Source organism: Mustelus asterias, chromosome 3 (assembly GCF_964213995.1).
Source record: "Mustelus asterias chromosome 3, sMusAst1.hap1.1, whole genome shotgun sequence".
Taxonomy (NCBI): domain Eukaryota; kingdom Metazoa; phylum Chordata; class Chondrichthyes; order Carcharhiniformes; family Triakidae; genus Mustelus; species Mustelus asterias.
The window spans coordinates 148,141,996-148,159,880 of record NC_135803.1 but is presented as its reverse complement, the minus strand read 5'-3'; the positions used below and the strand labels follow the sequence as shown (position 1 = coordinate 148,159,880).

The 17,885-nt window shown below is 46.2% G+C and overlaps 1 protein-coding gene across 2 annotated transcripts in view; it reads right to left on the bottom strand.

Annotated features, from left to right (window-relative positions):
- Nucleotides 1–1,879: 1,879 nt before the first annotated feature.
- The window catches only part of LOC144491702 (ubiquitin-like modifier-activating enzyme 1), a 288,773-nt gene continuing 272,767 nt past the window's right edge, over nt 1,880–17,885 (bottom strand). For both annotated transcript variants that reach the window (XM_078209895.1, XM_078209896.1), the window contains exons 24-25: nt 16,843–16,943; nt 1,880–4,046 (exon numbers count right to left, since the gene is read on the bottom strand). In XM_078209895.1, coding sequence (XP_078066021.1) covers nt 3,914–4,046; nt 16,843–16,943 — 234 coding nt within the window. In that variant the 3' untranslated portion in view covers nt 1,880–3,913. The remainder of the gene's footprint in view (nt 4,047–16,842; nt 16,944–17,885) is intronic.

Sequence of the window (17,885 nt, the reverse complement as noted above, 5' to 3'; positions counted from 1 at the left end):
AACGGTTTTGTTTGACAACTCTTTGTTTATTTAGATGTCAAATTCCAGCATCGATAAATCAACACAATTCTATAAAGGTTGTGCCGTCTTTTCCATGGCACTCTGCAGATTTTGTCTTCATTACTATTTTCTAGTCTGTGATCTGACCCTCTCTACAGCTTTACACTTCAATTTGATTCAAAGCAGAACTTCAGCCAAAGCTCAACCACAATTGGCCCCCACTTTGCAAACAATTAGCATCTGTTACCAAACAAGGTTGTTTCAATTAACTGTGGGCTCTTGCAGCCCTGGGGACTATTATTTACTGTATGGTTTCCATGCAAGGGAAAAGGTTAAAATGCTCTTTACTTCCAGTGTATGGGGAAGGCGATTCTCCCAACCCGCTGTGCTGCTTTTTTTTAGTGCAGCGGGCCGGGGGACTCTCGTGGTGGCCAATTCGTGCTGGGTGTCCGGGCCTCCAAGTCGCCCAGCGCTGGATTTCTGACGAGAATGGCGCGGAGCTGCATAATGTATGCAGCAGCTCATTTACATGCTATTTAAATCCTATTAGTGGGCCCGGGACTGGAGTCTCCGGACCCACTAGCCTCTTCCCCCGCCCCGCCAGATGTGGTTCACTCCAGTGGGGTTTACTATAGCTCCGCAATTGCAGGGAGCTGGCGGCCCGATCTCGCTGGAGTGGAAGGGGGCAATCGAGGACCCCAGAGTGCCAGGAGCCGGGTGGTTGGCACCTGGGCATTGCCATCTTGGCGGTGCCAGCCTGAGCCCCCCTGTTACTGCCCAAGGGGCAAAGTGCCAATGCCCAGGGGGCATCTTGGTATTGCCCACTTGGCATGGGGCAGTGCCAAGGGGCAGTGCCTAACGCGGCGAGCCTCTGGGGATGATTGGTGTGGGTAGGGAGTCCTGCTGCCACTCTGCAGTCGGGATCGGTGCGGGAGGGAGGGAGACTACATGCATTTTGGTAGAACGTAGGGGGGAGCCATATGATAAATGGCAGAACCATAAAGGGTGTAGATACGCAGAGGGACCTTGGTGTGCAAGTCCACAGATCCTTGAAGGTGACGTCACAGGTGGAGAAGGTAGTGAATAAGACATATGGCATGCTTGCCTTTATAGGACGGGGCATAGAGTATAAAAGTTGGGGTCTGATGTTGCAGTTGTATAGAACTTTGGTTCGGCCGCATTTGGAATACTGTGCCCAGTTCTGGTCGCCACACTACCAGAAGGACGTGGAGGCTTTAGAGAGAGTGCAGAGGAGGTTTACCAGGATGTTGCCTGGTATGGAAGAGCTTAGTTATGAGGAGAGATTGGGTAAACTGGGGTTGTTCTCCCTGGAAAGACGGAGGATGAGGGGTGACCTAATAGAGGTGTATAAAATTATGAAAGGCATAGATAGGGTGAACGGTGGGGAGCTTTTTCCCAGGTCGGTGGTGACGTTCACGAGGGGTCATAGGTTCAAGGTGAGAGGGGGGGAGGTTTAACACAGATATCAGAAGGACGTATTTTACACAGAGGGTGGTGGGGGCCTGGAATGCGCTGCCGGGCAAGGTGGTGGAGGCGGACACACTGGGAACGTTTAAGACTTATCTAGATAGCCACATGAATGGAGGGATACAAACGAATGGTCTAGTTTGGACCAGGGAGCGGTGCAGGCTTGGAGGGCTGAAGGGCCTGTTCCTGTGCTGTATTGTTCTTTGTATTGGGACTGGCTATTGAGGTGGGAGGGGGCAGCCTGCTGGGGACTGCGGGGGTGGGGTAGTTCGGGACTGCCAATCGGCAAGAATTGGGAGATCGAGGCGGGCCGGGAGGGAGGGGGGGTGTCAGGGCTGGGCGCAGACATGTCCGGGGAGCCTGCGACCAGGCTTTGGGGGGGGGGGGGGGGTGTCGCACGGCCGGCATTGCGGGGGCCATTGGGCTGGCCAGCGATCCAGCTGGCCAGCAATTGGGAGGCCGTCAGTGCGGGGCCACAGCGCAGGCGCTGACCTTGGTGCTGACAGATCGGCGCATGCACAGTAGCGCATTCAGTGCTATGCTGCCGGCCTCTCCAGTGGGAATAGGCCCCGCCCATTGGTGTCTGGAGCGAATCACGCTTGGGCACTCTGCAGCGCATAGAGTGGGAGATTCATTTTGAAACTCCCGCTGAAAAAAACGGCAGGATTTACTCCAGTTTTTACATGAATCCGACACTTAGAATTCTTTTGGGAGAATCGCCCCCGTTGGTGTTTCCAAGCATCGAACAAGCAGTGATCCTGGCTGCTGTAAGTTACTATTTGCAAACTGGGATCAGTCTACAGAAAATGTGAGGAGAGTTCATAAAGGGTGGAAACTTGTCATAGCCTTAACCTGTCCTGGAGTAGTCACGTTAATCATTGTATTGCTTTGTGTTAATTCAGGAGTGTGAATCCATTGGGTAACGTACCTAAATCCCAGACTCCATTCCAAAGCCTATCACATCTTTAATGTTACTGATGCAGCTCTCACAAGGTATCCCTCCCCTCATCGGAAAATGTGATGAATTGAACATGTAGTAGAAGGCGACCAAAAATCAAGGGGCTTTTCCCAGCAGAGACCAAAACATAACTTGATACTGAAGCTGCGTTTGCTTCAGTGTATTGTGAAAATTAACCTGTAACGAGTGTATCCCTAACACTCGCTGCGACACAGGGAGTTTTTAAAAACACAGTTACTCCATTTAAATACAGCCAGGCTTCCCACTGGCACATACTTCACAACAAGGCTGCCTTGTTTAAAATCTATCAGGTAAGTGATAAAATTCCTTTTCTGAAAACAACCTCGGGGTCCAAACCTACTTGGGTGTTTGTTTTTCTCCTCAGGTGACATTTTTCTCCAGCTGATCAATTTCCAGTTTCCCTTTTCATTATTTTCATTTGTTCTGTTAAAATTAATAATATGGGGTGGGGGTAGGGGGTGGGCGGGGGGGTGGGGGTAGGGGGTGGGCGGGGGGGGGGGGGGGGGGGGTTATTATTTCTGAGTCCAATTTGGGTAGTGAAATGCTATTTTGCCATTTCCAGTCAGAAGCCTTACATTTATTCATCTCTTGTATTAAAAAAGGTTTCAGTTTACAGGGAAAAGATAACTGTGGTGAGGAATTGGTCATTTTTCACCTCTGACTTCCACTGTGAAGTATTCTTCACAGTAAGAAGTCTCACAACGCCAGGTTAAAAAGTCCAACAGGTTTATTTGGTAGCACAAGCCACTAGCTTTCGGAGCGCTGATTCCAAATAAACCTGTTGGACTTTAACCTGGTGTTGTGAGACTTCTTACTGTGCTCACCCCAGTCCAACGCCGGCATCTCCACATCACTAATAAATAAACTTTACCTTGCATTATGATGTGACGCCTACATTTCCCATATTAGTATGGTGGGTGGATAGGCAATGGGTGGAAATGTAAAGGCCTCGGAGCAAGCCTGGCCATTTAGTGCCAATTATTACTGAATTATGTTGACACGAGTTAAGATTGACACATGACCAAATCAGAACGGAGCTGTGACTGTCCCAATTCACACTGCGTGGCATCTTTGCAGTGAGCAGAAAGGAAAATACAGAGGATATATTCATCCCCTCAGCTGGGTTGGGTTCAGATTTAGATCCTGGAATGAAAACAGCAATGTAGCCGAGATTCTGTGCTCGGGGTCATGTTTAAAAGGGATTGGCAGTCTGCAGTCTGCATCACTTTTTAATGATTATCAAAGTGGCCGCTCGTGACAGTGAGCTGTGGTGCTTCACTGGACTATTATCTTCAGAAAATAAGAGAAAACTCAATAACATTTAAAAATATCCAAGCTTTGCATTGTTGATAGGCCAACAACGCAGAGGTTTCTATAAGGTTATCAGAAAATGGGCAGGTGCTTGGGTGAAAGGGGCAAGGCACAAGTCCCAAAACTCCTATGCTTTCACCGGATCTGGTAGAAAACAGGGGGAAGATCTTCTCCATCTTCTTCAGTTTTGCAGTTTATCTCAAACTTTAGGCCCTTCACATGTTCCTCGATCTTTTCCTTACTGAGCATTTCCACAATCTCGGACAGTCTGAAAAGAGGCAAAATATTAATAGATATTAATGGGAAATATCAAAATATGGCATGATGCATAATACCACTTTTTAAAAAATTCATTGATGGGATGTGGACGTCACTGGCTGGGCTAGCATTTATTACAAAGAACAAACAAAGAAGAAAGGAAATTCCAACACAGGAACAGGCTCTTCGGCCCTCCAAGCCGGCACCGACCATGCTGCCCGACCGAACTAAAACCCCCCACCCTTACCAGGGACCATATCCCTCTATTCCCATCCTATTCATGTGTTTGTCCAGATGCCCCTTAAAAGTCACTATTGTGTCCACTTCCACTACCACCCCTGGCAGCGAGTTTCAGGCACCCATCACCCTCTGTGTAAAAGACTTGCCTCGTACATCTCCTTTAAACCTTGCCCCTCGCACCTTAAACCTATGCCCCCTAGTAATTGACTCTTCCACCCTGGGTAAAAGCTTCTGACTATCCACTCCGTCCATGCCCCTCATAATCTTGTAAACTTCTAACAGGTCGCCACTCAATCTCCGTCGTTCCAGTGAAAACAAACCAAGTTTCTCCAACCTCTCCTCATAGCTAATGCAATTGTCCTTGAACTGAGTGGCTTGCAAGACCATTTCAGAGGGCGTTTAAGAGTCAGCCACATTGCTGTGGCTCTGGAGTCAAATGTAGGCCAGACCAGGTAAGGACGGCAGATTTCCTTCCCTAAAGGACAGTAGTGAACCGAATGAGTTTTTCCGACAATCGACAACGTTTTAATGATCATCAATAGACTTTAATTCCAGATTTTTATTGAATTCAAATTCCACCATCTGGGATTGGAACTCGGGTCCCCAGAGCATTGTCTTGGGGATTCTAGGAGCAACTCACAAGAAAAAAGTCAAAAAGGTTCCAAATACCTTTATAAGTCACCCTTGTCCTGATATTATGGGAAAAGATGTCGGGAAGAGTAAAACTAGAGGCCATTGAGTTTATAAGATAGTCACCAAGAATCAGATAGGGAATTCAGAAGAAATCTCTTTTCTCCAGAGAGTGGTGAGAATATAGAACTCGCTACTGCAGGGAGTAGTTGAGGTGAGCAACATGGATGTATTCAGTTAAACACTGGGAAGGTCAAAGGCATGCTCTTCAGCACACAACACAAAACCTTGTTCCCTCTCAACTGATTCCATCCCTTTCCCGCCTGTCCCTAGTCAATGTCTCCAGGATGTTCGCAACCTCAGTGTCCAATTTGACAGAGCTGAGTTCTGATCCCATATCCGCCCTTCATAAAGACCACCTACCTTTGCTCACATAACCACAAGTCTCTGCCCCACCTCAGCCCATCCATTGTTGAAACTCTCAGTCACATTTCTGTTAGCTCCTGAACTGATTATTCCAATGTTTTCCTAACCAAACACCCATCTTCCACCCTCCATAACCCTGAGATTATCCAAATCTCTGCTGTCCCTCCATATGCCAATCCACACCACCCTGGTCAAATGACACGCCCGTGCCCGCTGATCTACAATGGCTGCTTGTTTACCAAGGTGCCTTTGACAAGGTACCACATGCTAGGTTGTTGCATAAGGTCAAATCTCACGAGATCCAGGGTGAGGTAGCCAACTGGATGCAAAATTGGCTTGACGACAGAAGACAAAGGGTGGTTGTAGAGGGTTGTTTTTCAAACTGGAGGCTTGTGACCAGCGATGTGCCTCAGGGATCGGTGTTGGGTCTACTGTTATTTGTCATTTATATTAATGATTTGGATGAAAATTTAGGAGGCATGGTTAGTAGGTTTGCAGATGACACCAAGATTGGTGGCATAGTGGACAATGAAGAAGATTATCCCGGATTGCAACGGGATCTTGATCAATTGGGCCATTGGGCAGATGGAATTTAATTGAGATAAATGCGAGGTGATGCATTTTGGTAGATCGAACCAGGGCAGGACTTACTCAGTTAATGGTAGGGCACTGGGGAGAGTTACAGAACAAAGAGATCTAGGGGTACATGTTCATAGCTCCTTGAAAGTGGAGTCACAGGTGGATAGAGTGGTGAAAAAGGTATTCGGCATGCTTGGTTTCATTGGTCAGAACATTGAATACAGGAGTTGGGACGTCTTGTTGAAGTTGTACAAGATATTAGAAAGGTCACACATGGAATACTGTGTGCAATTCTGGTTGCCCTATGATAGAAAGGATATTATTAAACAAGAAAGAGTGCAGAAAAGATTTACTAGGATGCTTCCGGGACTTGATGGATTGAGTTATAAGGAGAGGCTGGATAGAATGGGACTTTTTTCCCTGGAGTGTAGGAGGCTGAGGGATGATCTTATAGAGAATGATCTATAAAATAATGAGGGGCATAGGTCAGCTAGATAGTCAACATCTTTTCCCAAAGGTAGGGAAGTCTAAAACTAGAGCGCATAGGTTTAAGGTGAGAGGGGAGAGATACAAAAGTATCCAGAGGGGCAATTTTTTCACACAGAGGGTGGTGAGTGTCTGGAACAAGCTGCCAGAGGTAGTAGTAGAGGCGGGTACAATTTTGTCTTTTAAAAAGCATTTAGACAGTTACATGGGCAAGATGGGTATAGAGAAATATGGGCCAAACACGGGCAATTGGGACTAGTTTAGTGGTTAAAAGTAGGGCGGCATGGACAAGTTGAGCCAGAGGACCTGTTTCCATGCTGTAAACCTTTGTGACTCTATGACCAATACCTTGATTTTAAAATCTCATTCTTGCATTCAATTCCCTCTCTGGCCTCACCCCTGTTATGTATTTAAAGTACTCGCATCTCTGCCGGTAGAACATCATGTGACCTATAGTGATGTAAGCAGAAGGGTTTGCGGGCTTATGGGGCATTTCCATCTTGAACCTTGGACGAGCAACAAGTCCTAAAAAGACCTACCCCGTGTTTGACTTTAACCCGTGAATGTGGCAATTACTTTCTTTTTGTTGAAATTCTTGGTCAATACTTATAGAGTCATAGAGTCATAGAGGGTTACAGCATGGAAACAGGCCCAACTTGTTGATGCTGCCCTTTTTTTAAAAAATCCCTAACCATTCCCAATTGCCCGCATTTGGCCCATATCCCTCTATACCTATCTTACCCATGTAACTATCTAAATGCTTTTTAAAATACAAAATTGTACCTGCCTCTACTACTACCTCTGGCAGCTTGTTCCAGACACTCACTACCCTCTGTGTGAAAAAATTGCCCCTCTGGACACTTTTGTATCTCTCCCCTCTCACCTTAAACCTATGCCTCTAGTTTTAGACTCCCCTATCTTTGGGAAAAGATATTGACTATCTAGCTGATCTGTGCCACTCGTTATTTTATAGACCTCTATAAGATCACCCCTCAGCCTCCTACGCTCCAGAGAAAAAGTCCCAGTCTATCCAGCTTCTCCTTATAACTCAATCCACGAAGTCCCGGTAGCATCCTAGTAAATCTTTTCTGCACTCTTTCTAGTTTAATAATATCCTTTCTATAAGAGGGTGACCAGAATTGCACACAGTATTCCAAGTGTGGCCTTACCCAATGTCTTGTACAAATTCAAAAAGACATTCCAACTCTTGTATTCAATGTTCTGACCAATGAAACCAAGCATGCCGAATGCTTTCTTCACCACTCTGTCCACCTGTGACTCCACTTTCAAGGAGCTATGAACGTGTACCCCTAGATCTCTTTGTTCTGTAACTCTCCCCAACGCCCTACCATTAACTGAATAAGTCCTGCCCTGGTTCAATCTACCAAAATGCATCACCTCGCATTTGTCTAAATTAAACTCCATCTGCCATTTGTCAGCCCACTGGCCCAATTGATCAAGAACCCGTTGCAATTGGAGATAACGTTCTTCACTGTCCACTATGGCACCAATCTTGGTGTCATCTGCAAACTTGCTAACCATGCCTCCTTAACGCCCCCCTTCCTACCGCTTAACTTTCTCCAGCCCTGCAACCCTACAAGATCTTTGCATTTTTCCAGCTCTAGCCTCTTGTGCAACACTGCTTCCACCCCCACCGTGGACGGTTATGTCTTCATTTGTCTAGATCCTTAGCTCAGGAATTCCCTCCCTAGGCCTCTCTCCCTCGACGTCCCTCCTTTTAAGAAGCCTCTTACAACCTACCGCATGTACCAAGCTTTGAGTCAATAATCTTAATATCTCCTTCTTTGGCTCAGTGTCAATTCTTGTCTGATTCTGCTCCTTGTGAAGTCCCTTCGATACAGTAAAGACGTTATATAAATGCAGATTGCTGTTATTAGAAACTGTAATCTAATCAAAGGTTTTGCATGGGTTATGCATAGATTAATAAATACCTGGGTTTGAGATTACAGATTTAATCAAGGGCCTCGGGCAGTTTTTATCAGCAAGAACAGCCATTCGACAGTGGTTGAAGGATTGAGATGGTTTTACAAACCACAAGAACTATCTTTGCATGCAATTACCATCATCTGAATCCAAAGATTAGAGTTCATTTAAAGGTTAGATATGCATGGGCTTCCTGGGTCTGGTTTTACGTAGATATGCATTCATTACTGAGTGGTCTATGCACAACATTGATGGAATGAAGATTGTCAAAAACTCGAGAAAGAGAGAGGCACAGATTCAATGTGATTTGTAAAAGAAGCAAATGTGATGTGAGAGAAACCTTTTACACAGAGTGAGTGATTTGGGTCTGGAATGCACTGCCTGGGAGTGTGATGGAGGCAGGTTCAATCAAAACATTCATGAGGGCTTTAGATGATTATTTGAATAGAAACAGTGTGCAGGGTCACTTGGAAGAGGCAGGGATCACAGAATCACAACAGTGCAGAAGGAGGCCATTCGGTCCATCGAGTCTGCACCGTCCACAATCCCACCCAGGCCCTATTCCTGTAACCCCACATATTTATCCTGTTAATCCCCTGACGGTCAATTTAGCATGGCCAATCGACCTAACATGCACATCTTTGGACTGTGGGAGGAAACCGGAGCACCCGGAGGAAACCCACCCAGACATGGGGAGAATGTGCAAACTCCACACAAAAAGTGACCCGAGGCTGGAATTGAACCCTGGCACTGTGAGGCAGCGGTGCTGTGCGCCCCGGAGAATGGTGCTAAGTCAGAATGCTCATTCAAAGAGGTGGCGCAGACACGATGGGCCGAATGCCCCCCTCTGCACAGTAACAATTCTGTGACAAGAACTGACACTGAGCCAAAGAGGTATGATTAACAATGGACGCACAATTGCTGGAAAATTCCATGGTCAATCTTGATTCTGTGCACTCTTCCTGTTTGTAAAATCGTACTTCACGATGTCACATTTTGTTATAGTTCCACATCAATTTAGAAATTCCTAAGTCCACATTTATTATGGAAACAGCCGATGTTAACTCGAGTTTATTGTGTCTCTCACCCCCTCAGCAGACATTGTTCACCGCATCCCAAAAATGACCGCCTGTTAATCAATAAATAATACATGGAAGTTTTATGTAACAATAAGAACAGTCTGGATGACTTTAAAATGCGAACAGCATTGTATTAGCAAACCTGAGTCCAATTATCCCCATTCCTTAACCTCACTTCACTTATTGACTATTTGGTTTCGACACTCAGGGAGTACGTTTGCCTTTGTGCAAAAGTGTATAAGGGGCAACGGCAAATCAGCTACTTGTTTTGCACCGCTTCTGATTTTTATTTCAACTGAAGATGATCCGCCAATTTACACATTGTCATAAGATGTCAAGATGTCTCCTTCCGCGTGCAGCGCCATGGTTGGTCGACATGGTAGTAAGAAAAATTAAGTGTCACTTCTGAGCTAATAAATTGGCAAGTCCCAAGTGTTGCTTTGCAGTAAAAATACTGAAGCCTAACTCAGCTAACCAGCAGACACAATAGTTTGGTGATGGATGCAGAGGTAATTTTGAAGAGACATTTATTCTCCACTGGCGGTTACCAGGTTTCATATCTCAGCAGTGAGTGATACCAAACTGTTCATGGCAAGCTTCTCGGACAATTCCATTGACCGCTCATCAACACGGAGAGCACAGGGAAAGATCTCACTGTATTGCCTTTCAAAAGGATTCCATAACCATTTTAACATTTTGGTGTTAAAGCCAGTTTCCCTGACTTCTGCTCCTGTGAAAGCCGACTGTCTGGGTGCAAAGGTCAGGTCAAGGAGGGGGAGTCCACTTCGCCTGCCAGCACAAGCTTTTCTTGACATAACTTCTAAGCTCCCCGTCGGGGAAGTCAACCACCGCCATGACAGGCAAGGGTACTAACCACTACACTAACGCGGAACTAGCTCTAGTCTATTCTGTACTCCCCTGAGCTAAATCTCCGTTCACTGCAGCAGGACCAGAAAATCCCGTCTGCGTGGATGGCCGGAAAAGTCCCCCCTACATGTATTGGCAACCAGAGATACATGTAAGACCTGATTGAGACTGTGTCTGGGACACAGCAAGGCTGAACAATATGAACCTACGGAGGAAACAGATGGGGCGCCTCCCTCTAATTGGCTCCTGGTCATAGAAAGTGAAAATGAACATGCTTTTCTTGAGCAAGTCTGGGAAATGTCTTATTCAGCAAACACACACACACACACTCTCTCTCTCTCTCGCACACACACACACTCTCTCTCTCTCGCACACACACACACTCTCTCTCATACACACACACACACACTCTCTCTCTCTCGCACACACACACACTCTCTCTCTCGCACACACACACACTCTCTCTCTCGCACACACACACACTCTCTCTCATACACACACACACACTCTCTCTCTCTCGCACACACACACACACACTCTCTCATACACACACACACACACACTCTCTCTCACACACACACTCTCTCTCACACACATACACACTCACACACACTCACGCACACACACCCACACACACTTACAGACACACACAGACACACACACACACTCTCTCTCACACACACTCTCTCTCACACACACACTCACGCACACACACTCACACACACACTCTTACAGACACACACACACACACACTCGCGCACACACACACACACATACATATACACAAAGACACACAAAGACATTCACACACAAACACATTCAGACACGCTCTCACATCACACACACAAACACCTGGACACGCACACATAGCAGCAGGGTCCTGCTATGGTCTGGTGTATATGATGCTATCAAGAGATCCTGTGCTTTTCTTTTTAAAGCGATAGGAAATGTCTTGGAGTGGTATCAGAGAGGAAATAGCCACAGGCGGATGTTTACTCCACCCGTCAAACAGCAGCTAGAATTTTACATCCTTCAGCTGCTGGTTCAGAGGGTAACCTCCAGCCTTGGGAACCACACACACATGAACAGGAACAGTAAGACATTTCCAACAACTACAACAAACAGATAAAATCCCGGGCAGTGGAGTGGTGTCAATATGACACTCCTTAGTGTACCTGCCGAGGTCAGGTTCCCTCAGTACCAGTGAGCCCACTAACACACCCACTCCCTGGTTTAAGGGAGTCTGCAGCGCAGGAAGAGGGAAACACTGGAGGTTTGTGTCTGAGCCACATTCATGGGCAATGGGAAGAGGAGGGAACAAAAACGGAATTAGTTAGAAATTCTCCCTGGCCCTCACTCTTTCTTCCTCAATTTTTTTGTTTCTCATTGTCACTCAAGTGGCAAAGGTTAATAATGTTCATGAACATACAGTTATAAGAATATAAGGACATAAGGAATAGGAGCAGGAGTAGGCCATCTAGCCCCTCGAGCCTGCCCCGCCATTCAATAAGATCATGGCTGATCTGAGGTGGATCAGTACCACTTACCCGCCTGATCCCCATAACCCTTAATTCCCTTACCGATCAGGAATCCATCCATCCGCGCTTTAAACATATTCAGCGAGGTAGCCTCCACCCTCAGTGGGCAGAGAATTCCAGAGATTCACCACCCTCTGGGAGAAGAAGTTCCTCCTCAACTCTGTCTTAAACCGACCCCCCTTTATTTTGAGGCTGTGTCCTCTAGTTTTAACTTCCTTACTAAGTGGAAAGAATCTCTCCGCCTCCACCCTATCCAGCCCCCGCATTATCTTATAAGTCTCCATAAGATCCCCCCTCATCCTTCTAAACTCCAACGAGTACAAACCCAATCTCCTCAGCCTCTCCTCATAATCCAAACCCCTCATCTCCGGTATCAACCTGGTGAACCTTCTCTGCACTCCCTCCAATGCCAATATATCCTTCCTCATATAAGGGGACCAATACTGCACACAGTATTCCAGCTGCGGCCTCACCAATGCCCTGTACAGGTGCATCAAGACATCCCTGCTTTTATATTCTATCCCCCTCGCAATATAGGCCAACATCCCATTTGCCTTCTTGATCACCTGTTGTACCTGCAGACTGGGCTTTTGCGTCTCATGCACAAGGACCCCCAGGTCCCTTTGCACGGTAGCATGTTTTAATTTGTTTCCATTGAGATAGTAATCCCATTTGTTATTATTTCCTCCAAAGTGTATAACCTCGCATTTCTCAACGTTATACTCCATTTGCCATATCCTCGCCCACTCACTCAGCCTGTCCAAATCTCTCTGCAGATCTTCTCCGTCCTCCACACGATTCACTTTTCCACTTATCTTTGTGTCGTCTGCAAACTTCGTTACCCTACACTCCGTCCCCTCCTCCAGATCATCTATATAAATGGTAAATAGTTGCGGCCCGAGTACCGATCCCTGCGGCACGCCACTAGTTACCTTCCTCCAACCGGAAAAACACCCATTTATTCCGACTCTTTGCTTCCTGTCGGATAGCCAGTCCCCAATCCACTTTAACACACTACCCCCAACATTATATGGGCACTGGACTGCACCTGGGTCTAAAGTATATTTGTATTTTCATACGAGTGTTTCAATGGAGCTATGAAATGTACTATGCATCTTTATATATATTGCTTAATGTTAATTGTGTGCAATTTTAATTAGGGGATTGAGTTCATCTTTCAACAGGGCTTCGGTAATTGGACTTTATTTAAATTTCATATAGCAATGTAACGGAAGCAATTACTCCTGGGTGGCACGGTGGCACAGTGGTTAGCACTGTTGCCTCACAACGTCAAGGACCCAGGTTCGATTCCCAGCTCGGGTCACTGTCTGTGTGGAGTTTGCACTTTCACCCTGTGTGTCAGCGTGGGTTTCCTCTGGGTGCTCCGGTTTCTTCCCACAATTCAAAGATGTGCAGGTTAGGTGGATTGGCCGTGCTAAATTGCTCCTTAGTGTCCCGGGATGCATAGGTTTGAGGAATTAGTGGTGTAAACATGAGAGGTTACGGGGATAGGGCCTGGGTAGGATTGTTGTCGGTCCACACTTGATGGACCGAATGGCCTCTTTCTGCACTGTAGGGATTCTATGATTCCTTCCTTTGTGGAGATAATCTGATTATTTATATATTTTTATTCATTCATGGGACATGGGCGTCGCTGGCTGGCCAGCATTTATTGCCCATCCCTAGTTGCCCTTGTTCAGAGGGCAGTTGAGAGTCAACCACATTGCTGTGGCTCTGGAGTCACATGTAGACCAGACTGGGTAAGGACGGCAGATTTCCTTCCCTAAAAGACATTAGTGAACCAGATGGGGTTTTTCTGACAATTGACAATGTTTTCATGGTTATCAGTAGATTTTTAATTCCATGTTATTTTTAAAATTAAATTCAAATGCTACCATTTTCCATGGTGGGATTCGAGCCCGGGTGGCCAGAACATTAGCTGTGTTTCTGGATTAATAGTCTAGTGATAATACCACTAGGCCATCGCTTCCGCCATATATATATTTAGATACTTGGAAATTTCAATCCCATAATCCCAGTCCATTGGTAAGTAACAATACAATCATTTACATTGTCTGAATTCCTTTTTACATTAACTATAATGGAGAGATTTCAGAGCAAACATGCCAAAGATTATTATTAATTTAATTGGCAAATATCTTGCTGTAGTCCCAGAGACCTTTCTTTTTAATTCCTTCATGGGATGGCACGAAAGGGACAGTTATATATAGAGAGAGGGGCAGACAGAGAGAGAGAGAGTCACCCAGGCAGTCGGAGAGAGAGGAGACACAGAGAGACACAAAGGGACAGGTAAGTATATAGAGAGAGGACTGGAAGGTTTGAATTATAAGGAGAGGCTGGATAGGCTGGCACTTTTTTCCCTGGAGCATGGGAGGATGAGGGGGTGTCCTTATAGAGGTTTATAAAATCATGAGGGATATAGATAAGGTGAATGGCCACGGTCTTTGCCCCAGGGTAGGGGAGTCCAAAACTAGAGGGCATAGGTTTAAGGTGAGAGGGGAAAGATTTAAGAAGGACCTGAGGGGCAACTTTTCACACAAGAGGGGTGTGAAATGAGCTGCCAGAGGAGGTGGCAGAGGCGGGTACAATTACAACATTTAAAAGACATTTGGACAGGTACGTGGGTGGAAAAGGCTTAGAAGGATATGGGCAGGCAATTGGGACTAATTCAGTTTTGGAAACTTGGTTGGCACGGATGAGTTGGGCCGAAGGGCCTGTTTTCGTGCTGTATATCTCTGTGACTTTATAATGGAGGAATTTCAGAGCAACGGTGCCGAAGATTACTATTAATTTAATTTGCAAATATGTTGCCGTAGTCCCATAGACCTTTCTTTTTAATTCCTTCATGGGATGGCACCCTAGGGAATATGCTGGTGAACTGCCTTCTTGTAGACCTCGTGGTCAGATATTCCACAGCATCATTAGGGAGGGAGTTTCAAGATTTTGACCAAATGACAGTGAAGCAACACTGATATACTTCCACATCAGGCCGGCGCGTGTTTTGGGAGGGAACTTGTACATGGTGTTCTTCTCTTGTGCCTATGGCCCATATCGTCCAAACTGTTAGAAGTCACAGTTTTGGAAGATGTTCCCAGAGGAACCTTAGTGAGTTGCTGCAGTGCATCCGATGGATGGAGCACACTATACCCATGGTGCACTGGAGGGAGCGAGTGTTTAAGACTGGAGGAAGGGGGAGCCAGTTCTGTACGAGAATCTAGCTTCTCCGATGTTGTTGGAGCTGCGTTCACCTCGGCAAATGGAGGGCATTCCATCACATGCCTGATTTATGTCATGGAGGTGGTGGGAGGGTTTTGTGGAATCAGGAATTGAGTTACTTGATGCAGAAAACATAATCTCTGACTTGATTTGTAGCCACAGTATTAATGTGGCTGCCCAGTTAAGTTACTGGTCGATGCTGCCCTCCGGGAGATTAATTGTAAGGGATTTAACAATGATAATGCCTTTGAATGTCAAGGAGAGATGGTTAGATTCTCTCTTATTGGGGATAGTGGTTGCTTGACACTTGCCATTCATCAGCCGAAGCCTAAATGTTGTCCAGGTCTTGCTCCTTTAAGAGACCAACTCCAAGAAGTTCACTATGCAAACACTGATGTGACACATGGCCTTGTGATCAGGTATTTTGAATGTTGTCACATAGACCTGTAGATGTTAGCTGGCCAAGTTTGTTATCCTCTTCAGTAGAATCATAGAATCCCTACGGTGCAGGAGGAGGCCATTCAGCCCATCGAGTCTGCACCAACAACAATCCCACCCAGACCCTACCCTTTTAACCCCACGTAATCCTCCTGACACTTGGGGCAATCCCACCCAAACATGTTCCCCATAACACCAAGTATTTACCCCACTAATCCCCCTAACCTACACATCTTGGTACACTAAGGGGCAATTTACCATGGCCAATCCACCTAACCTGCACATCTTTGGAGTGTGGGAGGAAACCGGAGCACCCGGAGGAAATCCACACACAGACACGGGAAGAATGTGCAAACTCCACACAGATAGTCACCCAAGGCCGAATTGATCCCGGGTCCCTGGCGCTGTGAGGCAGCAGTGCTAACCACTATGCCACCATGCTGGTAAACAGATCCTGGGTGGAATGTTGAGGATAATAACTGACCATTGAGTGGGTTGAAAGTGTGTTTGGAAATGGAATTTCCCGAACCAGTACTCACCTTTCCAGGCCTCTCCTATTTCTCATCTACATGCTACCCCTTGATGGCATCATCTGTAATCGGCGGCACAGTGGTTAGCACTGCTGATAGCGCCAGGGACCCGGGTTCGATTCCCGGCTCGGGTCACTGTCTGTGTGGAGTTTGCACGTTCTCCCCTGTCTACGTGGGTTTCCTCCGGGTGCTCCGGTTTCCTCCCACAGTTTGAAAGACGTGCTGGTTAGGGGCATTGGCCGTGCTAAATTCTCCCTCAGTGTACCCGAACAGGCGCCGGAGTGTGGCGACTCAGAGAATTTCACAGTAACTTCATTGCAGTGTTAATGTAAGCCTTACTTGTCACACAAATAAATAAACTTTATTTAACTTTTACTTTACTGTGAACACAGATGTCAGGTTCCTGGTGTGTATTGATAATACGGAGCGGGATTCGAACCCGGGTCCCCAGAACATTAGCTGAGTTTCTGGATTAATAGTTTAGCGATAATATCACCAGCTCATTGCCTACCCCTTGAACAAACAAACATAATCAAACATTAATGTGGCAGCATAACTAAAGCGATGGTGGGGGATGTGGTGGGATGGAACATTACCACACGGTAGTTTAAAAATGGGCAATAGCAAATTGGATACCTTACATCCCTCCTGACTTTTATTTCCATTTAAGTCAATGGGAATGCGGATCAGGAGGGAGGTGAAGTGGCTGCGGACCTGTTACCACTCGCTGTACATTATTGCCAACAGTTAAAATGACCGCCACTGAGTAATCATAACACACTGGGTCTCAAACTGAAAGGAATGTTACGGACCTCTGTGATAATCGCTTCGTCTGTACTTCCTGTCTCATGTGTTCAGCATACACATTCCAAACCTCACAAACGATGGAAATGAGCTCCATTCCGTGTTCTTTCTGCAAGAGAGCAAAACAGGTTTTAAGTTTACTTATTTGTATCACAAGTAGGCTTGTAAGATTAACACCGCAACAAAGTTACTGTGAAAATCCCCGAGTCGCCACGCTCTGGCGCCTGTTCGGGTACGCTGAGGGAGAATTTAGCACGGTCAATGCACCTAACCAACACGTCTTTTGGACTGTGGGAGGAAGCCGGAGCACCCGGAGGAAACCCACATAGATAACGAGCAGACTCTTCACAGACAGGGAGGCAATGGCCTCGTGGTATTATCGCTAGACTGTTAATTCAGAAACGCAGCTAATGTTCTGGGGACCCGGGTTCAAATCCTGCCATGGCAGATGGCGGAATCCGAATTCAATAAAAAAAAAGTCTACTGATGACCATGAAACCATTGTTGATTGTCAGAAAAACCCACCTGATTCACTAATGTCCTTTAGGGAAGGAAATCTGCCATCCTTACCCAGTCTGGCCTACATGTGACTCCATAAGGTTAAATCTCATGGGATCCAGGGTGAGGTATCTAAATGGGTACAAAATTGGCTTCTTGATAGAAGCCAGAGGGTGGTTGTAGAGGGTTGTTTTCCCAAACTGGAGGCCTGTGACCAGCGGGGTGCCTCAGGGATCAGTGCTGGTTCCACTGTTATTTGTCATTTATATTAATGATTTGGATGAGAATATAGGAAGCATGGTTAGTAAGTTTGCAGATGACACTAAGATTGGTGGCATAGTGGACAGTGAAGAACGTTATCTCCAATTGCAACGGGATTTCAATCAATTAGGCCAGTGGGCTGACGAATGGCAGATGGAGTTTAATTTAGATAAATGCGAGGTGATGCATTTTGGTGGATTGAACCAGGGCAGGACTTACTTAGTTAATGGTAAAGCGTTAGGGAGAGTTACAGAACAAAGAGATCTCAGGGTACATGTTCATAGCTCCTTGA